Genomic DNA, 25,759 nt, shown 5'->3' with positions numbered 1-25,759 from the left:
ATGAACACGATCATACATTACGTCATTTCTTTTCATAAAATTAAATATTAAAATTAAATGTTTACTTCATGTATTGTTTATTTTTCTGAAAGTTATATTTTAAGTTTCATAAATGAAAGTTGGCCAAAGGAAAATACAATGTGTTTGTTATAATGGTTCTGAGAAGTTAGCTCAGTGAACTTTGTTAGTTAAACATTTAAAGCTATTTATGTAAAATAACAACAGATCCAGGTAAACGGATCCATCACAGAAATGCAAAACTGAACGTTAAGAAAATAAAACAGGGAAACACACTTGGCGTGCGTTGGCTACGTATATCTGAACACTAGACTAGAGAACAATTCTGCTATAAAATCTGTAGCCTAATTTACCGTCTGACAAACTCTGTCCAGATGTGGCCGGACGAGGCGTTGTTTCACGTTTTTAGTTGAAAACGGTGTCGTGTTCCTAAAACATCTCGAAAACAGCCACTATAAACTCGTTTGATACATTTTAACACATACACACAAAATTACTGAAACTAAAACATTACTTTTAAACCAGATTTGTTCAATTTACTTAAATATTTCAAAACAGAAAGTCGCCAAATATTGGCTGATTTATCGCCTAACTGGCAGATTATATAGACTATCACAAACCGGTTCAAAAGCTTGGGATAGGTAAGGATTATTTTTAAAGAAATTGATACTTTTATTCAGCCAGGAGGAATTAATTTGATCAAAAGTGACAGTATAATGTGACAAAAGTCTGTTTAAAATAAATGCTGTTCAAAAATTCCAGAATGAAAAACAAGTATTAAAATATTCACAAAAAATAAGCATGAATCAACATGAAACTGGCTATTTTCAGTCTATATTAATTATTTTCATATGATTTTGGAGTGAAGCAGGATGTTATGTAAGTTCAGGAAGGTATTTGATTATATCCATCAGGTCTTGATTCAGTCTAAAATGTGAAAAGTTGCGTACTATAAATGTTGACAGATGGCTGGACTGAAGCGGATGGAAATAGGAAAATAGGAAATAGGAAAAATTTAGATATTATACAAAAAAGTAATTTCAGAGATGCTGTAAAGTTGTTTCATTTCTTCTTTGGAATTACACACATGACGAATCATGCTCGATCAATAAGACCAGTAATGTGTATTTAAGTAAACAATTGAATGACACATTCAAAACACAATGAATGACTCTTAAAAATGCCCAATGGCAAACATATGAGTATATAATTACTCACATACTGTATTCACCCGGACTTCATGTTTGTATGATATTACATCCAAGATTGAGGCTATATAATTAAGTGAGTGAAAGTAACTTTTCTCATCATGCACACACACACACAAACTAAAGACGCAGTACAAGCAGTAAAGTTTAAACGAGAGTAAGGTGTGTGTGTGTGTGTGTGTGTGTGTGTGTGTGTGTGTGTGTGTGTGTGTGTGTGTGTGTGTGTGTGTGTGTATAGGCCTGAGCTGTAAGACTCTGAGCTGCTGCTCTGGTTTCTTTGTCCTGTCACACATGCCAGTCTAAAACACTCAAAGAGCCCATTCACTACCAGTGCTGCACTTGCCAACACACACACACACACACACACACACACACTCAGACACTGTCCTTTCCTCTTTACAGCCCAACGTAACGCATACATTCCCAAGTGCTGTGTGGGCAACACACACCACACTCACTCCTGCTTTGCTAAAATGATCTTAGAAACTCAAAAACAGGCTAAATCCATCTTAGAAATGAACAATGGAGTGTCACGTGTGTGTGAGGGGAATCCCAGGGCCTGAACACACACGCTAAACCCAAATTTAAAAGACGAACTCAAATTTTTCTGAGTTTGTTAAGCATGATTTGAGCTAAATACGCTTAATGTATGATTCCATTGTTCTCGGATTTGAATATGATTTCAAATATGGCATTAAAACAATCTTGGCGTGCACTTTTGTCATTCAAGTAGATGAGAACTGTATTCGTTTGCCTACCAAGATGGCCGCCAATCCTTTTAACCAGGACATGAACCCAAGTGAAATACCACTGTGTCCCAGTAAATTATTACTAATATTACTTTCAGAGGAGATTATCATATACCGACCATAATCATTATCCCGGACAATATTTCAGCAATCATATTGCATGTTTTCTATCAGCTGTGTAGAAATGGAAATAATTCGCACTTTCGATCTAATAGGTCAAACCAGTTTGCAAAGAAGTCCTCAGTTTGACTCATTCGGTTTGATTGAGTTTGAACTGACTCAGTTTGTAGGGGTGGGAGAAAAAAAAAAAAAAAAAAAAATCGATCCATCGATGCATCGCGATTCTCTCTCCAACGATTCTGGATCGATTCTGACAATGAGTTCACTGTACTAAAATGGTCCCCACAGTCACCAGATCTCAACCCAATAGAGCATCTTTGGGATGTGGTGGAACGGGAGCTTCGTGCCCTGGATGTGCATCCCACAAATCTCCATCAACTGCAAGATGCTATCCTATCAATATGGGCCAACATTTCTAAAGAATGCTTTCAGCACCTTGTTGAATCAATGCCACGTAGAATTAAGGCAGTTCTGAAGGTGAAAGGGGGTCAAACACAGTATTAGTATGGTCATGGTGTTCCTAATAATCCTTTAGGTGGGTGTACAACTGTTTTAAATTTTTTTTTTTTAATTTGTAATTTTTTAAAAAAAAGTACTTAATTACCTATGTAAACTAATGAATTAATAGGGAGGGGAGGGGGGAGGAGTAGATAAAGAATCATTCTGGAATTGGATCGGATCGTGAGGTGGCTAAAGATTCCCACCCCTAACATTTACATACTGTGAATCGTTTTTTTTGAATCGAAAATCGATTTTGAATCAAATCTTGAGCCTAAAAATCGATATCGAATCGAATCGTGACATTTTCTGAATCGTGCACCCCTATCAGTTTGATTCAGATAGACAGATGGGATTTAAACTTTGTTGCCTGAGTTTGGTTTGAAGATGAAAAACGTACCAATCACAATGTTCTCTCTCCATTCCTGATTTCTAACACACACTCACAGTGTTCGGCTGATCTCGCGTCTGTCAGAGCAGAAACTGAAGCTGATGCTCTGTGTGTTTCTCTGTCGTCTCAGCTCACGCTGATAACATATGAACGCGATCAAAGGCTGAACGATATTCTGTTTTAACATCGACATCGCGATGTGCGCATGAGCGATAGTCACATCGCCGGAACATGCGATGTGAAGGGTAGTAGCACCCATGGTGTATTAAGAGAACGTTAGCACCAGGGTAGCACACAGTAAACACGAGTTTGTTGTATGGCTTTTTGCTGGGGTGACATGCAAGTTCCGCGTGCCTGCACAGTGATTGGTTCTCTGTGCCGCTGCTCACCGCTCACAGCCAACATTCACTGGCAATCCTATAGCTAAAAATGGGCGACGAAGAGGATCCGCCGCAAAAAAATGATGATTTCGAACCAAAAAGAAAGTCAAAATCAGCTATTTGGGACTATTTCGGTACTTTGCCTGGAGTGTTATAAAGTTGTGGATGGTTGTCTTTTTTAAGAAGTCTTTTGTCTTTTATTTTTCGTGTTCGCATTTATGAGGAAAAAACAAAGTTACGTGACAGTTCTCCATTACGGACGTGACCGCTCTGAAAGCGGCACTAAAAGACTGCTTTAAAGCTTTCACAGAGACTTCAAACAGAAAGCACAAAGCCTTTCTTTAAAGCAAATTTCATTTTTGTATTAATTGTATCTTAATTTTAATCAGTGTTTCATTATCCAATTTCCTGGATTTTATAAATAAAAGTAAATATAGCAGACAATAGATAATCACGACACGGAGGCGCCAGCACCTGAACCGGAGCTTAAGCTATCATCCATGAACTGAAACTCAGCGTATAAGGTAGCCTACTCGCCTCACACACCTAAAAAAAAATAGAAATATATCTATTATCTACAGAAATCTCCACTTTTAAACAGAACCATTCAAAACAAAATAAAACTATGTAATCCGTATGAAATGTGCATTTCTCTCTGGTGCGTTCACTTCTGGAAAGATCGCAAGTCAGTATCGTCAACTTCATCTTTGCAGCCGACACAGAAAACACTTGTTTATTAATAAACAATTAAAATGTCTCATTGCAATATTTTACATATTCATAATTATTACTTTTGCTGGTTCTTTGTGATAGCTTTTACATGAACGCGTCACTGCATCAGCTCTAAAAACATAGAGAGAGAGAGATAGAGATAGAGATATAGATAGAGAGAGAGAATAAGATTTTTTTTACTTATTTTGAGGAATTATAGCCTAATGAACAAACAAACATCTGTTAAGAGCGCCGCCACGTTGGATTAGAACGTTCACCGAATTCTGACAGAAATATGTTCTAATTTTGGAATAAAATATTAAGTGACCTTTTTGTCACTTGTAATGAAGCTTGCTTATTAGTGAAATTATTAATATCATGGAATGGTAATTATTGACTTTAGCCTGGATTGATGGCTCGCAATATCGCAATATATATCGTTGGGAAAAAAATATTGCATTGTAATTTTTTTTCCAATATCGTGCAGCCCTAGCGTGAGCTTATTTCCTCCATTAGATCGTAAGACCTGAAAAACCCAAACATTTACTCACCCATAGACCCTCCCCTCAAAGAAATCAGGACAAAAGTGGATGAAAGTGGACAGAAGAGACGGATTCAATCACCAGGTGTAAACGGGAATGTGTTTCTCTCGTCTACTTGTGATGCGATCTTAATGCCAGGTGTAAGCAAGGCCTTGGTGGAGTCAGTTTGTCTGGGATCAGTATTGACAAGATGTGTGTGATAGACTTATGCATTTACACATGGTTTGTCTTAAAGCACATTAAAAACACCACATAGACATATAAACAACATTAAAAGCTGTAATTTTCACCTCAGGGGGACTTTAACTATAATAACCCTGGTTCTGTGAGCAACGCTATGCATTTTGCTGCCTTCTACATCGATGTTTACTTACAATAAGGTTAAAACAGGGGAGAGTAATCGAACTCTGATTCAGACCAAGCAATCGAACCAAACGTAAAAGCAACAAAGTCTGGATTTCATGGCAGTTTGATTGTGATGTTGTCTAGGGGAGTTACTCTAGTTAATGGATGCATTTCACCTAGGGCTGCACGATTATGAGAAAAAACCATAACTGTTGATTATTCTCTTGAAATTTTGATTGCGATTATTAATTACGATTATCACATTTTGCATTGAATGTTGTTTTGAATAGCTTTATACCATTGTTTGAAGCGACTGCATCCCATATCAAAATAAATCTTCCTGAAAAACTTTTATTGCTTTTCTATAGCCTCAAATGTCAAATATTAATTTTTTTGTTATTTAAATAAACCAGACCAAAGTATACAAATATGCATGGTGTTATAATGTTCATTATAACATTATTATTATTATTATATCATTGTAACATCTTAAGCACACCGAATAATGTAAGTGGACTTTCCTTTTGTAATTGCACCTTTGAACGACTACATAATTGTGGTATGCATAATTATAATCGCGATTACAAATTCAATTAATTGTGCAGCCCTACTTTCACCCCAGTCACACTTAAGCTTGATCAAATCAAGAGTCCCAAGATGTCATCCCATGTGACGCAGGATCCACAACCACATCCCCGTGATCTCACGCATCCGATGGAAACGGTGACTAGAACGATTTGATACTTCTGTAACGCTGCACTGAAAGCCCGTCGACTGTTTGGGACTGTTGTTGTTGCAAAGTGTCTTGCCTGGAGCCGCCTTGTTAAACTTCACTAATCGTTTGCATCTGGAGTTGCACGGAGAGGAGGGGAAGGAGTCGGGGATGAAGCAGGAAAAACAGAACCGGATATTCAGGAGGATATTCGTGAGCACAGAGGCATATCTTGTGACGATACCGAGAGCAAGACAAAACAAATAAACCCAGAGGGAAAGAATAGCTTCATTCTTTCTTCTACGCGTAACGTTGGAGGTGTCGTCTTATCGTCAGCATGCCGGCACTGCTGTGCTTCAGCTGTCTTTTTCGGCAGAATATCAGTGTCACGGCACTCGGGTGTTTTCATGGCCCGCGTCTGACCTGTGGGCCGAGAAAGGGCCTTAAAACAAACATGATAGTGATCAGAGATCCTCATCTGGACGTGACTGTGTCCAAGGGCCGTGTTTTCATATGACAACCTGCTCTGATAGCAGTGAAAGTAGAGGTCTGGGGCTTGTTAGGCCAGAAACACACTTTGAACAACAGACGCCAATGCATTGCATTTCAAGTGGACAGTCCTGCTGAGCATACTGTGTGCTGAATATGCATTAAAATAATGTATTTATGCATTATTTTCTTAAATGGTTGCTCCATGCTCCAGTACCTTTTCAAAAGGTACATCTTTGTACCTAATAGGGCTGTCACTTTACGTTCGAAAATCGATTGCACAATCGATCGGACCAACCAACTTAAGTTTCGAAAACGAAAATAGGGAATCGAACGGTCTTCTCTCGGAGCGGGTCCAGCTCGTCACGATACGCCCGCAGCGAACGCGCGTCACACAGCAACTGCAGGCTCTGACACACACACATAACAGTAAATTATACTTCTTATAAATTTGTTTGACATTTCTAATGGTAAACACAGCCATGTTGAAGACTGCAGTAATGTTTTTCATTTATGTTATGGTAGTCCATTCTGCTTATTGTTTTTCGAGAATGATGCACTCCTGTTTGTCACTGAATTGTGCACGTCTCAAGCGCCGTCTTTACGTTCGTCCTAATGCCTGTTAGTTGTCCGTGGATTAGCCCATATTTGGCATTTAAAATAGAAACGTCGTTAGACATGGAAAATCGATTTTACAATCGATTCAATGAACACTTATGTCTCAAAAATCGAACAGGATTTTTTCACAAAAGTGACAGCCCTAGTACCTAAAGAGTGCATATTAGTCCCTCAAAAGGTCATATTGACACCAAAAGTGTACATATTAGTACCTAAATGGTACATATTAGGACCCTTTTGAAGGGACAAGTGACCGCTTTTGTACCTTTTTTCTGAGAGTGTTTATTAAATCGGTCTATGCTATTAGCAACTCTAAAAACCTTGTTTTGAAACAAACAAAAAAAGCATTAAAAATATATAGAAGGCTGTATTGTTAACATTGTTTATAATGGAATGAATAACGATGGCATGAAGTATAAAATGCAGTATATTTAAGGTTTATTGCAAAATTGTCAAATATAAATTTACACTACTGTTTAAAGGTTTTGGGTCCATAAGATTTAAAAATGTAATACATTTATTAAGCAAGGACACATTAAATTGCTCAAAAGTGAGAGTAAAAACATTTATGATGTTACATTAGATTTTTATTCCAAATAAATTCTGTTCTTTTGAATTCTCGAAGAATTCTGGAGAAAAAAAATCCACAAATATATGAAGCAGCACAACTGTTTTCAACATTGATAATAGTGAGAAATGTTTCTTGGGCAGCAAATCATCATATCAGAATGATTTCTGAAGGATCATGTGACACTGAAGACTGGAGTAATGATGCTGAAAATTCAGCTTTGATCACAGGAATAAATTATATTTGAAAAATTTAAAAATAAAACGTTTATTTATTTGAAATTGCAATACTTCACAATACATCGGTTTTACTGAAAACAGTTTTGGTGAGCATAAAAGACTTCAAGAACATTTAAAAAAAACAGTAGTAGTCTATGAGTTGTTGGAAACATCATTCGCAATGCATCATGGGAGCGGGTATTTCACTGTTGAGCTGTTTTGGCACAGTTCTCATTTCGAAGGCAACAGCAACTTCTCTGATTGGTGGAACGCAAGGCGTTTGGAAACTTCAGGATTGTGGGTAGTGTAGTTTAAATTAAATTATGCAGCATTTCATCATTACAAAATCCGAGCAATTACATTTTACATTTATGAATTAGGCAGACGCTTTTATCCAAAGTGACTTACATTGCTTTTCAAGGTACACATTTAATTACGGTACATAGATCAGTTCGATCCCTGCTAAAAAGCGATACAGACCGATCTAAAATCATTTTTAGAATAATATATTTACTTAATTTAGAAATTTTAATTTGCAAACAACTTTGTCATCTAATTGTTTTCATGCAAATGTGAAATTAACTAGGCTTAATATTCCTTCGGTCCACTTTTTCTCTCCTTCAGCTTTTTACTCATTTCCTTATCTCCACTATCACTCCTTCCACCCACCAACTGTGCAGCATGTCAGCTCGTCTCTGCAACTCTCTCCGCTAAGCTTTAACTGAAACCATCTGCTAGGAATACCAGACTGATGAAGGTCTTGTTGGGAGTTGCGCCCCCCCCCCCCACCTCCAACCCTTCGCTCGCTCTCTTTCTGCACAATCAGATTTTATTAGCGTACACTCCAGCACTTAGTGTTCTGGTTTTAAGAGCACTGATGGCTCTTAATGTGAAATAAAACCCTGGTCTCCACGTGAGGGGCCACACATGATCCGGAGGGGCCCCGGTGTGTTCGCGGGGGTGCGAAGCCCTGCTATCAATCAGCCGAAGAGCCCTTATCACGCTGGAGAGAGACGGATGACCCCCACACCCGCCAGGACACGGGGGGTTAACCTTGGCCCGCCGGTGCGGGGCTTTAGCCTGGTCTATGCCTGGTTCAGATTACAGGATTTTAGGCCGATTCTGCCATGATCCGTTTGTCGTGGGGATTTGTAAACGACAACGGGCGTCGGGACGCAAGACTCGATCGCTTCATCTCGTATAGTGTGTGTCATAGTGGACGACAACCGACTAGCATCTGCGATGCTTCACGATAAAAAGACTATTATATATAAAAAAAAAAAAATCTGTCCTCCACGACTGGTTCCGACAAGAGTGAGTGAGTGTGTGTGAGTGAGCGATTGTGTGTGTGTGTGAGTGTGTGAGCGAGAGTGAGTGTGCGTGTGTGTGAGAGTGAGTGTGTGTGTGAGTGTGAGCGAGCGAGTTTGAGTGTGTGTGTGTGTGTGTGTGTGTGTGTGTGTGTGTGTGTGTGTGTGTGTGTGTGTGTGTGTGAGAGAGTAAGTGTTTGTGTGAGCGAAAGTGAATGTGCGTGTGTTTGTGTGTGAGTGAGTGAGTGAGCGAACGAGTTTGTGTGAATGTGTGTGTGTGTGTGTGTGTGTGAGTGAGTGAGTTTGTGTGAGTGTGTGTGTGTGTGTGTGTGTGTGTGTGTGTGTGTGTGTGTGTGTGTGTGTGTGTGTGTGTGTGAGTGAGTGTGTTTGTGTGAGCGAGAGTGAGAGTGTGTGTGTGTGTGTGTGTGTGTGTGTGTGTGTGTGTGTGTGTGTGTGTGTGTGTGTGAGAGAGAGTGAGCGAGCGAGCGAGTTTTAGTGAGTGTGTGTGTGTGTGTGTGTGTGTGAGTGAGTGAGTGAGTGAGTGAGTGAGTGAGTGCGTGTGTATGTATGTGTGTGTGTGAGACGGCACGCGATGACTGGTCGGGAAGCAACGTATAGTCTGACTTGTTTCTTGTCCACGACACAAGATTTTAGGAGTCAAAATCGCGTAATCTGACACAGTGACTATCGTAACACACAAAAAAATCATGTAATCAGACCCAGGCGTAACACTGATACCACAAGACCTTGAGGGGCAAGTGGGTATTAGTGGGATATATGATAAGTGCATGCATGCATATTTGTATACTTAAAGGGCACGTGACAAGACGGTATTAGTTTGACATGCACAGAAAAACAGGCCTATATTTCATCATGGTGGGCTTTATTTTTGACCTGTGAGCAGCTGCGATATCTCGCTGAAGTGCATTGCATTGTTTTCCCAAGCATTTTCCACATTGTGTAGAGCTGGTGCTTAGGTATATGCGCTCTCTATGGCAAACGCTCATGAGGGTGTAAGACATGACTGAACATGTGTTTGGGCCCCTCACAGCCAGTGTTGTTATTGTCAACTAACACCCTTCAAAAAAGAAAGAACTTAATTTGAAAATGAGATTTAAATATTGGACAAAAAAAAAAAAACTACTGAAAAATTACTAAATTATAAAAATTAAAGCTAAATGGAACTAAAAAAAAAAAAAAAAACGACATTGAAAATAAAAGGTAATTCAAAATATTAATACATAATATAATAAATAAATAATACTAAAATAACACTGCTCAGAGTCTCATTTTAAATAGAAGACGGAGCGCCACTTAAAATAAAAATAAGAAATAATGCAAAGTAAAAAAGCACTTTTCAATAATTACAAAATGCAGTTAAATATAACAATTCATAAATAACTTTTCAATAAACGTAACAAACAAATAAATAAACATTTAAGATTCCATTTTTAATTTGTTGCAAACAAAGATTTTAGAGGGATAGTTCACCCAAAACTCAGTGATTTCCACAGTATAAATCGCACTCACTAAAAGCATGACTCTCATACAGAAGTCTCCACAGACCGTTAGCCGAAACACATCTGGAATATTCCATCGGTGAGACGACGCCAGGTCTTCGAGAGCAAGGAGTAAACTGTTTGAAAACACCCACTACACCACCAGCTAACAAATATAGACACTGAACTAACAAATCAACTCCCGCAGTAATGAAGTCTCTCAAGTCCCTGCGTCCTCCTGCGCTCGTCCTGTTTTTAGCCCTCATTTTTAATGTTAGATCATAGCGGTTAGTGGGCGTATTTGCTGAGCTAATGTTGGTTTTAGCCAGCTCCCCTAAACTGAGCAAAACTAACACTGAGTTAATCTGCAGTCACATGAGTTTTGGTGAAATTTCACAGACAATAAAAGATCTATTGTCTATAGTGTATCAGGAGGCGCGTTTCTATTACAGATTTGCGCATTTTCTAAATGCAGACAAAAAACTATTGCGCAATGACGGCGTTTCCATTAACCCGATGTTATGCGACTAAAACTTCATTTTTTCCGCTCGCGAGTCATTCCAAAAATCATGGCGACGGATGTTGGGAGGTTTACGTATATCCCAGCCGCCGCACTGGCCATTATTATTAATGGAAGGAAGCGTATGTGTGTTATCACAGCATTAATGGCAAGGAAAGACCCTTATACTCGGAGTGGCTGGTGTTTCTGTGAGTTTCTCCCTCATATCTGCTTCGAGGTCTTGATTGTGGCATTTCTTTGAGGTTTATAATCCAGTATTCCTGTAATTCTTTTGTCTTTTATGAATTTAATAAAGAACTCTGTCTCGTCTTCTGTCCAAACACACCGCGTCATCTAGGTCAGGTGACTGTAAATACGCAAAAACTGTTTCCAGTGCAGTTGTGCAAAATATTCCTTTTTTGAATTGCCTGAAAAACCTCCTCATGCGAGCATAAAAACTTTTGCGATAAAAGTTTCCATTGGGCATATTTTCAATTCACAATTTCAATTAGCGTAATTTGAAGGGTAATGGAAACGCGGCTAGAGTATGAAGCACAGATCACAGAGATATGACAGCTTGTCTTCACCGTGATTAAAGATATTTTTAAATCTTGTTTTTTTCTCAGAATCACGAGATATAAACTCCCAATTGCGCAACTATAAGTTATAAAGTCCAAATTGCGAGATATAAACTTATAACTCAGCTCACAATTCTGACCAATTTCGAGTGCATACCTCACAATTCTGAGATAACAAGAATTGTGAGTTTATAACTTGCAATTCTGACTTTATAACTTCCGGTTGCAAGTTTATATCTCGCAATTCTGAAAAAAAAAAAAAAAAAAAGTCAGCTCAAAATTCAGACCAAGCTGTTTTCTGTTGATCAACAGAGCAAATACACATGACCAACTTGAACCCGATTTAAAATATGCATGGGACAATCTTGCATATTCACACAAAATACCCCATTGTGGATTCCTGTTGCTATAACTGGATTTCACCTGCAAAAATTCACAGAACAATGGTAAATGTGACCACTCCTTAAGATTCAACATACCGCTTTCATCATCCGGACACCTAATATGACAAACATCAACCCCAGGTAGGAATGCTACAGATTTAGTTTACAAACTTGTTTACGAACCGCTGGTTTCAGGCGAAGAAAAAAAAAAAAAAACTCAAGCTACTGTATCTCAACACTATTCCCTCATATTAGTGGGAATCAGCACCACCGTCCGCTGAGAGTCCGAGAGAAACTTTAAAGATCGGATAAACAACTTGTCTTGTCAAAAACATCCCAGTGCGGAATTAAAGCGGGCGCCTTCTGTCTGAACCTGGCCGACTCCGAAGCGCCTGCCTCAGATTAATAAATTGATGAAAAAATACATTTATACACACACGCTCATCCCAAGCAGCTTCAAAGGCCTTTCATTGATGTCACTGAACGTAGCGAGAGTGTGTGTGAGTGTGTGTGTGTGTTCGCCAGTCCTCACGGGGGGTCGAATCTCTCCTGAAGGGCCTAGCGCTTGAAAAGCCAGTAAAGGCTATAAACAGAATATGTAATGGCAGGGACTGAACAGAGGGAGGGATGACGGGCAAGCTATGGGTGGCAGAAGGGGTTGACGCCAACTCCCGTTCTCCTAAGAGAAAGCAAGGAGGAGGGAAGGCCAAGGCTGGCAGTGTTTCACACAATTCAAAGAGTATGGAGCTCGCGCAGTGCACTCATCGTTTTTCTAGGACACGAGTTGAATGGTTGATGGGTTTATAGAGAGCTTATGTTTGGACTAGACGCTTCAACGTCCCAACTCCCTAACCATCTAACATAATGTGAGACAAATGCTAGAGGTCAACGAGAAAAAGTTCACCACCACTGTTTTGTTCAATGTCTTTTCAAAGGATCTAAGCACTCCAGTGCAAGAATATAACTTAGTAGACGGTCGAAAATGAGGCTGTGAAGGACAGAAATGCAACCTGTTCATTGGGCCTCGTTATTCGTGAAACCAAGGCATGGTTCAAACAAAATTTTTACTTGCCAACTAACTACCGGCTAAAAACTAGCAACCATTTTCAAAAACACGGCTTGTGACCATCTTAAAGAGGACCTATTATGCTATTTTCCATGTTCATCTTTCTTTAGTGTGTAATGTTGTTGTTTTGAGCATGAAAAAGCTCTGAAAAGTTGCAAAGTCCCTCCATTGGGAGTTATTCTCTATATCAGTGTCACTGTTTCTGAACTCCCTGAAACTTGAGTAGTCTTGAGTTTTAAAGAGTCACAATATTCCTCTTTTAAATAATTCCCACTCAAGCTATGTGCAAAATAAAGGACTAGTCTAGCCGACCAATCAGATCCCACCATGCTTTTCAGAAGGAGGGGCTTCATAGAGACAGAAACTAAACAGAGCATGAAAACAAACTTTGTAAAAGGGCATAAATTGGAGGATTTTCGGAGGATATATATATATATATATATATATGATGTGAAAATTAGGGGCCTTAAGACAGCATGACATATTACACACTGCATTTTGGTTCCCTGCAGCCATTTATTTATTATCAATGGAAAAATGAAAAGCATGAACAAAAATGCTGAGTACACAAATGAACATCAAGCCAACGCATGTGCCTTCAGACAAAAGTCAAATGTTTGCCAAATGACATTTGCTTGTTTTTAAGGCTGAAAAAAAAAACATGTAGAAGTCAGTCGAGACTGTTTACACAGTTGTGATCGCAGCATCAACAAAGAGAACATTTGGCAACTACCTTTAAGATCACCATCAACAGATCTGTCTCTGGTGAGCAAACACACACGGTCAGTGTATAACCATAATGATCAGTCTGTTGAAGTTACAGTTACACACTCATCACTGTAGCAGCGGGAGACTGAAGACATGAAGGGACAGCTCAACAATGATGACAGAATCTTCATCAGTCCAAACGAGTCTTGGACTGGGATTTCATGGAATACAAAAAGCAGACATTTAGAAGAATATTTAAGCTGCTCTTGTCCATACAGTGAAAGTGGCCAGAGGCTGTACAGCTCCAAAAATGACAAAAAAAGCATCATAAAAGTATCATAAAATAGTCCATATGACACACCTGCCATATTCCAAGCCAATTGACTATTGTTGGTGTTTTTGTCATTTTTTTTAAAGTTGATAGCAAAAAAAAAAATCTCCATTCAAGTTCATTGTTTAGAGAAGAGCAGAGAGAACGTTCTCCTTTTTGTGTTTGGTGGGAAAAAGAAAATCATATGGGCGACATGAGGGTGTGTAAACGATGACAACTTTTCCTTTTTGGAACCAAACAGGTAGGGCCACTAACACACACTAACAGTTTACTCACACAAGGACAGGATATTTAAAAAATAAACACACACACACACACAATAGCACAATTGACTCAACCGTGTCTCGAAGATTTTAAGTGCTAAGAGAAAACCTGAATGTGTAAAAATGCCCAGGGGAAACCTGGAATGCCGTAAAACACATGTGGCATGAACTATGATGATATGCTCAGGCATTATAAAAGTGTGTGTTTGTGTGCGAGTTTGCCCTGTGCTATTCTTCCCCAAAAGACAAGACTAAACAGTTTAAAATGCGTTTCCACTGAGGTGTGTTTGTTTGCCGGTGTGGGCGGTGCAACACAAAAGCCACAGTTGCAAGGTTTGGCGAGTCGCTCGGTTCCTTGTTCTGTAGACGCTCGGGCCCAAAACCTGACTGCGTTAAAATAACACGGGATTGTGCTGAAAGCTTTTGCACTGGGACGTAGAGACCGAAATTGAATGAAAAAAAGAGTCTGAAAACCGATTACGACCCATGTGCTTCAATGGCTTTTCCAGGAGAGTGAAGACTTGACCAGAAAATCATTTCAGCGTGTAAATGTGCATTAAAATACAATGTTAGAAACCGCCACAGGCCCTTGAAAAACATTTAGGATTGAATGCATTCAGTACGTTTACAACACTGCATGTCAAAACCTGTCATTGAAATGAATAGAGGCATTGCTGTGGCGTGAAAGGGAAGAGGTTGTAATACAGGACAACGACTGTAATGAGATTATCTTTGACAACATGAACTTTTACATGTTGCGAGCTGGATTCGAACTCATTTCGCCCAAACTTCAATTTGTTTTATATGCCTGCAAAATCACAAAACAAGGAAGGATTTTAAAATCTTTCCAATGCCACAGCAAATGAAAGTATTCAAAATGTGGCTTAATTTTATTTCGCCAACAAATGCATTGTAAATATACTCTGAATGCTCAATATATATCGAGTTCTCTCGGTTTCCAACACAAGCCCCAAGCAGACGATTCCTCAGGCAAAGCTTGAGCATTCATCTCAGTGACAAGCACTGAGAAGAGCAGAGCTGGTTGGCCGACACACTCAATCCTTAAAAACAGTCCCACCGGATTATTGAGGAATGTCAGCTCCGAACAGGCCCTAAATCAATTATGGGAAATCTGCACGCCTGCATTTCCCCACATCTTTCCCTTCTGTCACTTCATACCTCTGTTTCTTTCCATCTTCCACTTATTAATGTCTTCTATTCAGCTCTTTTTCTCCAAACTCGGTTCTACACACCGCTTTTTAAAGTTATCTGGATGGTTGTCCTCGCTGCTAGCTGAATAGAAATGTAAAGAAAACAAATATCAAACAACAAGCATGAGGTCTGAAGTGAACTCAATGGCTTTGGCTAATCTTGTGTGGATCTGACTGTAAGGCCACAAAACACTTAAAGAAAAGTTCAGGTTTTGGTGGGGGTGGCAATTTCTTTCTTTTTTTTCTTTTTAGCAATTTATTTCATTGATGTGTTGAAGGTCTTCAGCGTTCACAATTGCATTCAAGGTTAGTGATTTGAATTAAAGTGTGGGTCTGAACACACACCCACTTTTCACCAACAGATTCAGACTGATATTTCAGAGTAGCAAAATAACAAAATGTAAAAAATCGTCCAGTTGCAGTGTTGCCATGTTTACATAAGACAGATTCTTGCGTTCAAAAACAGATGTGAAAAAATCCATTTAAAATAAATATATGTAAAAAAAAATATATGGAGATTTTTACTCAATATAAATAGACTACAGCTAGCCAATCCATCTAAATGACTATTTTGTCATTACAAGAGCTCCTATTGCAAAGCACATCATACAATAAATATGATTTAACCTGTCACTCAACAACAACCTCAATGCATGTTAAGTGTTTCTGTACGCCGAAGAATGTAAAAAAAAAAATGTAAAGGATAAAAGAATGGTTTTGTTTGCATTCCTTTACTAAAACCACAGGTATTCAAAACTGCACATTCCCTTTGGCATTTTTTTTTTCTTTTCACTTCTTCCCTTTTTTTACACACAACAGAAGAAAACTATAAATATTCCATGAAGTCTGTGAATTCAGAGGAGCTTCTCAATTCCACCTCGGGGGTTTCAGAGCAACAGCACAAGAACTGTACATATTAGTTTAGAAGTGACATGATTAGAAGTTTACTCTATTTGCGACTGCTTTAGGCTTCACTGTGGCATTCAAGGCCTGCTTTGAGTGCCGTGCAATCTCAGACACCTGTGTGCTATACAGTAGTGACCAAACAGTCGTTTGGTTAGGAAAGTCAAAGTGTAAATAAATATAAATGTAAACAAACCTCACAGAACCAGAGACCAATTTTATTGCATTTGCACTGTTACAAATACAATATATGTAGTGCATCATATAAAAGGCAAGAGACCAAAATATTTCAGGCAAGAAAAATTGCCATTGGGGAAAAAAATCTTTTCTTTTGAAACAGACTCAATCTTTCATCCCATGGTGAAAGTTTAATGACTTTCATCCAGACAAAGTGCATTCTCTTTTATATTCAGTTGCCCAAATTCTCCACTTTACACAAAACATTCAGCCTACTGTTAAAAACAGTTGAACCCATCGAACACCTGGATGCCATTGTCAAATTACTCAAATTCTCAATGCAAAAGACTTATGCTTATTCCTGGCAAACATACTCTACGTTTGTGCATGCGTGTAAAAGTTGGAGCGTTACCACAGAAGATCGTCCAGATTCTGACGGGCTCCTTCAAGTTCTTCAGCTTTGTTTGGAAACTTCCTTATGTGGTTTTGACAGCTGTGACTGAGGCTGTCTGAGCGAGAGCTTAAGATTAGTGTGTAAATATCTGAAGTATGCCAACTACTCATTGTCTGACGCGCAGCTCGCTCTAGAGGTGGCGATTGACAGGCTAAGCCCATCTGCCTAGATGACCTACCATTTCACTTGGTCCACACTGGGATAGATCCGATAGGCTTAAAGCACGAGAGCCGGAGATATCTCTTCCTCCGGGATGATCTGTTTTCAGGAACTTTCAGATAAAAATACGAGCACCAATATGCTCGGGTTCTGGAGGTTATGAACTTGTAGCGATTCGAATACTGTGAGGAATAATACGTTTTAAATGCCTCTTTTTCAAAACACGATGAGGGAAAAGATTAGATATTTGTCTCGCATGTACATCCGGATGCGGTGCCATTTTACTGTGGGAAATCTCTTGACCATCTCCCATCAGCTAAACGAATTAAAATAAGTTATAATCCTTATCCTGAATGACATCATCTGAATGTTCGCTAGTTAACTCATATTAGCCTCTGGCGCATTATATTAGTGGTAACAGAGGGCTTCTGTGCTTGTGACATTGACGTAATTCCCCAACATTTGAGTCAAATATGGTTCTGCGAATACTTGGCCATGGTGTACGAATCATAAAGGAAATCTTGCACAAGTTTGCGAGTTGCAGGTACAGCCTGAGGCGATGTTATGGGTGGGATGAACCATGGTAATTTAAGAAATAGGCTCTTCCCACAACAACACACTATAGGCTGAGGAACAAAAGAGACATGGGTACCACTGCTACTATGCATCTAGTCTGTAAGGAGCAGCCATTAGGCTAATGAGGGCCAATGGAGATCCCAATGAAGCCATCAGCATTCACTCAGAATCACAATGTAAGACTAACGCCTCAGGAATTGAATGGAAGGGATTGGGAAGGAGGGAGAGCTCGTATGGAGAAGTGAAAAGAAACGGAGAGGCCAAGTAAAACTTGCGCGAGTGTCTGGAGGAAGGAGGGGGGGGGAAAAATCGAAACTTTTCGCTCAAACGCTTGGCCGGGTCCAATCAAATCACATTGCGATTCAGAGTAAAGCAGGAGGATTTGAGCTTCGGAATAAACAATGGCTGTAAAACGTGTTGATTTGGGGAGATGGCTTACGGTTTAGCCCAAAAAAACACTCCCGTTCTGCTTTTTTTCTGTGCAAAGAACCAACCGTTCATTCTCTTTTTCTGCAGAGCGCTGACGCATAACGCCACAGCAAAGCCATACATGAATGCCTGCTGAGTTCTTTGCAAATTGGGTTGAAAAGACCCAATGCTGGGGCTAAAAGGGCAGTCAACCTTTCCCAGACGTGAACACAAAACTCAAAACACATCTATAGGCAAACTCTGCAGCCCTCGGACAAGAAGAACGAACACCCAGATAGAGTTTCAGTGTGACAGATCTCTTCTCTCGGCCAGTCTAATCTTATTTTGAAGAAAGCTAAACAAGCAGTCTGAAAATGCTTAATTACAGCCCAGTGGCAGACAGCACTAAATTAGATTCACTGGGTATTAGATCAATTAGCCAACCATTTTACAGCCAAACATGAGGAATCCTCAGCGAAATGTGAGGCTGAAACACTTCAGATACAAGATTTTGGCAAATCTGATCCAGTAAACGCTGGCAATAACTCAACATGATCTCTTGGACTACAAATAAATGAATGCAAATCTGTCAAATGCAAGTCAAACAGCTAGAGAACACAATTAAAACCAATTAAACAAGTTCAACAGCCTCAAACTTGAACTAATGCTAAAATGACATCAAGTCTCAGCAATCCACTTCCACATGCATATTCCTTAAATAACATGAAATTACAAAAATAAAGTCTAAATTGACTGGTGATCTGGTGGCTAAAACTCAATTTCCATGAAAAGGGGCCGTTTTTTTATGCTCTCAATTAGGTGGCTGTGGAAAAAGGTCAAAACCGTAGACATGTGGTTGAAGGAGATGTGGTTGAAGGAGACAACCATGCAATATTCAAAAGTGGTTGACCAGGGATCCTTAATAAGGAAATATGTTGGTTTCTGTCCATACGAGGGCCATTATAAACTCTCGCATGACGTTTCTCACTGGCTCTTGAACTCAAGAGATGCACAGAGACAGATAGTGTGTTTAATGGCACTCACCGTTCTTGCGCTCGGAGACAGGGCGCCGTTGGACAGGTAAGGACTGGAAAGATCTGGGATCATTAGAAACGGGTAGCCTGGATAATGTGGGCTCTTAAAAAATCCTCCATCTTGCTGTCTTCTCAAAGCTTCACAGTGGAGAGAGGAATGATTAGGGATCCATGTGTGGACAAACATTTTAAGTAAAGAACAAGTATGGCAAGCTGTTTTAACATTTATTCCCATTATTGATACTAATAGTACTTATTTTTGTAACTAATACAATATTAACTAGTAACTTTTCATTAAACACTAGTGCTCAATTATTGACAAGTAGCATTGCTACTGGTGACAAACTTCAAATTTTTACCATTGAATTCTATGTATACCCGTGTTACGATATTCACTTCCAACTACAATGTATTGTAATGGTTTCTACAAGCAATTGTTCATTAGACAGTAGTATTTATTTATGACTAACAGCACCTATTCCAGGTTCACACTGAGTGTCATAAAAATAGGCATTAGTATATCATTTCTATTCCCATCCCTACTCTTTTTCTTTCTTTTTTTCTGTATATCTGTTCACATTGTTGTTTTAAATGTGGCAAATATCAGATTCCAGTGTGAACAGATCATGGTCCTGAGCTCATATGCATGCACAAAAGAATGATAAAGACATGTCATAAGTAAGTAAAAACAGAGGACATTAAAGTGATTACGCATTTATTTGTTTGTGATTATTTGTGATTTATTTATTTATTTGCGTTTGTGATCTGCAAATTTATGCACAGGCAATATTAAAAACAAAGACGAGGCTGCGAAAAAAGAGATCAGAATTTTTAAACATTTATGTTTTGCTTGAATATAGAGTTGTCACTATAATACTTATAAGCCCTGACATGTTAATGTCCTTCCACTGACTACCTTTCGAACTGTCTTGATAACGTCGGACATGTAAAATCTTTTAAGCGATTCAGAATTGTGCCTTAAAAGACGCTTGAATTCTGATTTGACTGTTCAGAATGAGGTCACATTGCAAAATCTGACCTGTTTCTGATTTAATACCACATATGGAAGTGGCCAAATCAGAATCGAAAAGCTCAGATTCCATGTGGTTTGTGCGGTTCACACTGTCATGACAAAAACAGTCACTTGTTAGCAAAAAAAAAAAAAAAAAAAAATCAGATTTAGGCCACATTTACCAGCAGTCTGACTATGCGTAACACTCGATCTCTCACTGATTTGTTGTTTTTATACTTGTAATATATTATATTTATTTCAAATGGCTACCTTTAGTCTAAATTATAACATTTTTACAAACAAAAAAACTGACTGAAATTGATTTAGGAAGTGGTATGCACACTAAAAAATAGGTAATAGAAATACTGAAAGTATCTGAATAGTTACTATACTATTTGGAAAAAAGTACTGTGTGAAATTGGAAAAGATACCAGTCAGAGTTAGATTACTTCCAAGTGATTTAAAAGTACTAAAAACAGAAACTACTTTTTAAAAGAATAATTGTTAAATCGGACTGCCATAGCAGCACCAGAGAGCTCTTACCCTCGGCGAAATACTCTCGGGCTTTCTCATAACTTTCATGATCAGGTCTTGGCTGAGGTCTCCTCTCGGTTTGCTGAAGGATAGACGAGGAACGGAGAAAAACAAAGCAGAAAAGTTATTTTTCCGTCGGCTACAACCACATCCATGTGTCTGTCAACATGCGGTTGTGTCTGACTTACCTCAGAATCAGATGAACTGCTGTTATTTTCCGACTCGTTCACTAGAGAGGACTTGACATCGTCCAGATCTCTTTCGGCAGAAACGTTTTCGGAGATTTTGTCCTCTTGTTCTCCCTCATCTTTGAATGAGATCATTTCATCGTTCGCCCCCAACTCATCCCCTCCACCTCCGTTAAGTTGTGGCATGTTTACGAGCGTCTTGCAACGGTTACAAAATCTAGAGTTTGTGTTGACTCTGAAGTGCACGAGAACGTGTCAGTGCGGGAGGAAACACGCGAGATATTTCAGAAATAATCCTTGACACATGAATTTAAATCCAATTTGTCCATGATTACGTGCGATCACACAAAGCTCGACAGTTTCATCGGTATCCCTGCAACAAACTCCAGTGAAGCGCTGTGTCCTCTTCTGCTTGTCGTCCCGACAAAACTTACCACACACACAAATAAAATAGTATTTTCACCCGATTCTACATTCCACATAGACCGAATGAATCGAGCGCCAAAAGTTGAGACACTTTTTCTTTAAAAAAAAGAAACGCAACCGTCAGTTAAATGCGCGTGAACAAAAGTTGCAACGGTCGCGGAGCCTCCGTAGTCTCTTATCCCAAAGAAAGACGTGTTTTAATCGCGTGAAACACAGATTCCTCCTCAAATCAGCTCGTTTCTTCCATGTTTTGAATTACCACCGTCATGTTTGATCAACGGTCTCTGAAAACGCTATGTTTGGACGCGAAGAGGTTCCGTTGCCCTGTACGTTGAGCTGCTGATGGGGAATGCGCAAGCACGCAGCAGCGCGAGAGTGTGTGTGTGTGTGTGTGTGTGCTGGACGAGCAGAATGCAGAGGAGGAGTTAAGCGCTGAAAAACGACACTCCATTCAGCGCGCGCACACACACACACACACACACTCAGAGAGGTTTAAAGGAACAGTTTGTTCAGGGCTTGATTCTTGAAATAGTTCAATGACACCAGGGCTTGGGATTGTGTTATTTAAGCAATATTACAAGAGCACGAGCGCTCTTCTTCAGAAATTCAGCACGGCTTATAAATTCGGATGTATTCAATAACAGCAGGATTGTTTTTCTAAAACAGTTAAACAAGTTAAACAACGAGTTACAGCGTTTCTGACAAATTTGTCAGTTAGTTTATATTTCTTCTCCATCATGAACGAAAAGAGAAACCTGCTCTTAGGTTTTCAAAGTTACCATGAAATCAAAATTGCTTTGTTTAAATGTAATATTGCATTATTATAAATTATTTATCCGCGCGCATCATCTTTAAAAAATAAATAAAAATCGTGTGACCTCGTAATCTTTAAAGTCGTAGTGATATCAGCATTGACTCTCTATTTACTTCGTTACCTCACATTACTAGTCTTGTGGTGAATAATTAATCAGTGCTTGTTAATACAGAAAAAAAATGTTGTTTGTTGTGGTAATCTTAATCCAAATCTGAAAATTTGCTTCCAAGGGCGTTCCTCCTCTGATGACGTCAGTTTGACGGCTTGGGTTGAATATCCTTAACGTCCAACTGAAATCAAAATTGACCCTATTTACTTTGTTAGCGCATATTACTAGTCTTGTGGTGAAAAATTAATCCGTGCAAGTTAATACACAGAAAAAAATTGTTTGCCGTCGTAATCTTTAATCAAAGTCTGAAAAGTTACTTCCGGTCTGGAATGGCTGATGATGTAGGTTTGACGGCTTGGGTTGGGAAACGCTGAACCACTCCCCTCAAACCGTTAGTCTGATATGAGCAGAGATGGAGAGGAGGAGCGCTAGAGTAAAACCCTGCCCTCTGTTCAATATTACGTTTCACTGGGAAATACGTCATAACACTGGAGAAAAGTCGTTTACAACTTCCGGTTCACGCGGACTTTAACCACGCCCCTCCAACCGTCAGTCTGCTATGAGCGAGAGATGGAGAAGAGGTGCGCTAAAGCAAAACCTGTCCTCTTTAATACATTGTTTCACTTGGAAATGCGTCACAACACAAGTAAAGTCGGTTGCAACTTCCGGTTCACGGGGACTTTAAACAAAATAACTTCCCCAGCGATATCTCGCCTGCATACCTTCATCTGACCGAATTTTGAAGGCAGCATAGATGCATCCTTCACTGCCTTTGATTTCCCACAATCCTGTGCGTTCCATTCGGTGACAGTTGAGCTTGAAAAATAAAGATGATGTCTGAAAGTTGCGGTTGGTGGTCAGTTTGTGTGTAAATGTACGTTTTTGACCCACTTTTGATGTAATTTCTAGTGAGGAATTACTAGTAATTAAATATTTACTTAGCTTTTTCTATTTTATCTTTCTATCATAACCATTACGCTGCCTCAGAAGTGTGTCTGAAATCAGTTTCGTCCAATAGCAAACCATCCAAAAAAAAAAAAGTGGGCTTTTAATAAAACACGGTTGCCTATATAGAAAAGCGGGGAAAAAATGTTGAAATCGGTGCTTCCTGAATAGAGAAAACTGAGAAAAGAGCTGTTGTCTTTCCTTTTGACAGGAAAACTTCAACACCCATAATGCACTGGGCATATTGCCGTTCTAAGCCACGCCCACCAGTCTGCAAATACCGCCTTGCTTTATACTAGGAAATACTTCTTAGCAAACTTTTAGTCATAATGTTGTCGACTTGTGTTGTTCCCGGGTCCAACGAGTAAACATTTAGCGGGAGTGAGTTACTTTCGTTTGCAGTGAAAGAATAGTAAATAGAGAGAACGCCACGACGGAATATCTCGGAAAATATACAGCCTCTGTCGATCTGACTGTCCGTGGGATTAAGGGAGACAAAAATGCGTAAGAATAATCTGGTGTTTTCACGAAAGCCGCCGGAAGACGCAGACTTCTCCAGTGCTTTTGCTGACTAATAAACATGAATTTCTCGGTCCAGGTAACATGGAAGATGAGTAAACATTGTTCATTTACATAAACGACTAACATTGTAACTGGTTGAAAATCGTCAAAGTTACACTTTAAACGTAGAGTATGTAATTTTTTTCGCCGCTAGGGGTCGCTAACCTCTTACAATAACAAAGGTGTAGTTTGATGACGCAACATTTGCTAAGAATTATGGATGTTGTCGTCAACGTCAAGCCGACCGATCTAATAATGTTTATGGATGAGTGAACACATCTATGCTTTTATCATGACTGTGATATGAAGCAGTTCGGGGTTGCTAAGAGACAGCTCTCAGCTCCACACGCGACGCGAGTCCCGCGGATATAAAAGGAATACGGACATTTCATTCTACCGAACTACACGCAGAATTACTACTCACAGGTCAGTTTATTAGACAAATTAAACTTGTGAGGTAACGCAGCGCTGTTTCACTTGGTCTAACATTACACTATCACACTAAACTGCATTTGAATGTGTTGAAATGTATGTGTTAGTTTGTCTGTATGAGACTAGCAGTAAGCTAGATCAACATTAGAATAACATACAGATCATATTCGAACATTTTATCATTGTTGAACTATATAACATTGATTAGTTTTATGTAAATGTGCTCACCTGTTTAATAAAGTACATGTAGGAGCGGTCGAAGTCTCGGACGTGGAGCTCTCGGCATCTCGAAAACACCGCGCTGATATTGATTCTTGTTTTAGTTCTCATTTTTTATTAAAAGTCTGCTTGCCATGGTCCATAATGTTTGAACGAAACAACAACAGCGTGCAAATAGACATTGCGAACTACACAGTTGTCCACGTCTGACGCCTTGGTTACTATCAGAGGGCTCTGGTTGCTATGGCAGTACGAGTGGAAACCAGGGAGAACGCGGATATGACGCCATTGACGGCGACAAAACGGAAATAAAGAAACGTGACGTGTCTTCAAATTAAATTACAAATTTCTCCTGGTTTGAAAGTTGTTGGAAACAGTCGGGATAATGTAAGTACACAACAACAAAAAAATACATATATAACATAGATATAGTGATTTTTGCTATTTTTTAAAGCAAAAAACTTACATATTGTACCTTTAAGGTAAGTGAAATAAACAAAAGGTATTAAACGTTTACAGCGTTTGAGTGATGCCTCAAATCATCCTTGTTTTTTAGTTTGTTATGTTTAAAGACACATTTTTGCCTTTATTGGGACAGGAAAGTTACAGAGAACTGGAAGCAAAGTGGGAAAGGGAACAGAACTGAATTGGGAACGGACTCAAACCAAATGGGTCGCTTGTCTTTCAGTTCCGACTCATGCAGCTTGTGGAGAAAAACTACAAACTTAGTTTGCTTTATTTCTTATTGTATAGCTTCTTGTACTTTTTACTTATACTTTTATAATGGCTATTATTGATAAAAACTGAAATTTAACAAAAAGAGACAGGGTTTAGTTTTGTAATTTTTTATTTTATTACAGTGAAGATGATCAGAGTACAAATGCACGTGTTTTTATCACTGACGGTTTATACAATGGTTTCACTCTAATTTTGTGTTTTAATGTTGTTTTTAGAAACAACCTACAAACTTACATTGAAGGAGGGATGTTTTTATAGGTCCTATTACACTAAAAGTGTGTTTTTTTCTTCACTTGTCATGGTCCATTGATATGTGAGCAGAAATCAATGATGTCAAGCTTTCCTAGACTGTCAGGTCATGTGTCACTGGTCGCCCTCGTCACCACATCACAAAAGAACAACTAGGGCGTAGCAGTGAAGGAGCGGGACACAGCGTTCACCCCATCCACACACTCAACCAAACATCAACACTCGTGAGCGGAACCTCGGAATCCTCAAGAAATTCCACAGAATTCCACAGAACTGGAGCATTCTAAACATCTTAAATATCATTTTAAATACAGGCTATGCTCTCAGCTCCCAATATGATACTCTCAGCTCAGTTTCACATATTTAAACACATTTAGTAGTTTTTAAGACCTGTGAAGTGTTGCTGATT

At 39.1% G+C, this 25,759-nt stretch overlaps 1 protein-coding gene across 1 annotated transcript in view; it reads right to left on the bottom strand.

Annotated features, from left to right (window-relative positions):
• Window positions 1-21,686, bottom strand: part of tcf7l1b (transcription factor 7 like 1b) — an 80,376-nt gene extending 58,690 nt beyond the window's left edge. The window contains 3 exon segments of the mRNA XM_079896262.1: window positions 19,134-19,261; window positions 20,679-20,751; window positions 20,858-21,686. Coding sequence (XP_079752388.1) covers window positions 19,134-19,261; window positions 20,679-20,751; window positions 20,858-21,043 — 387 coding nt within the window. The 5' untranslated portion in view covers window positions 21,044-21,686.
• Window positions 21,687-25,759: the final 4,073 nt, after the last annotated feature.

Source organism: Squalius cephalus, assembly GCF_949319135.1.
Source record: "Squalius cephalus genome assembly, chromosome: 16".
Classification (NCBI taxonomy): Eukaryota; Metazoa; Chordata; class Actinopteri; order Cypriniformes; family Leuciscidae; genus Squalius; species Squalius cephalus.
This window is presented reverse-complemented; position numbering and strand designations above follow the sequence as displayed.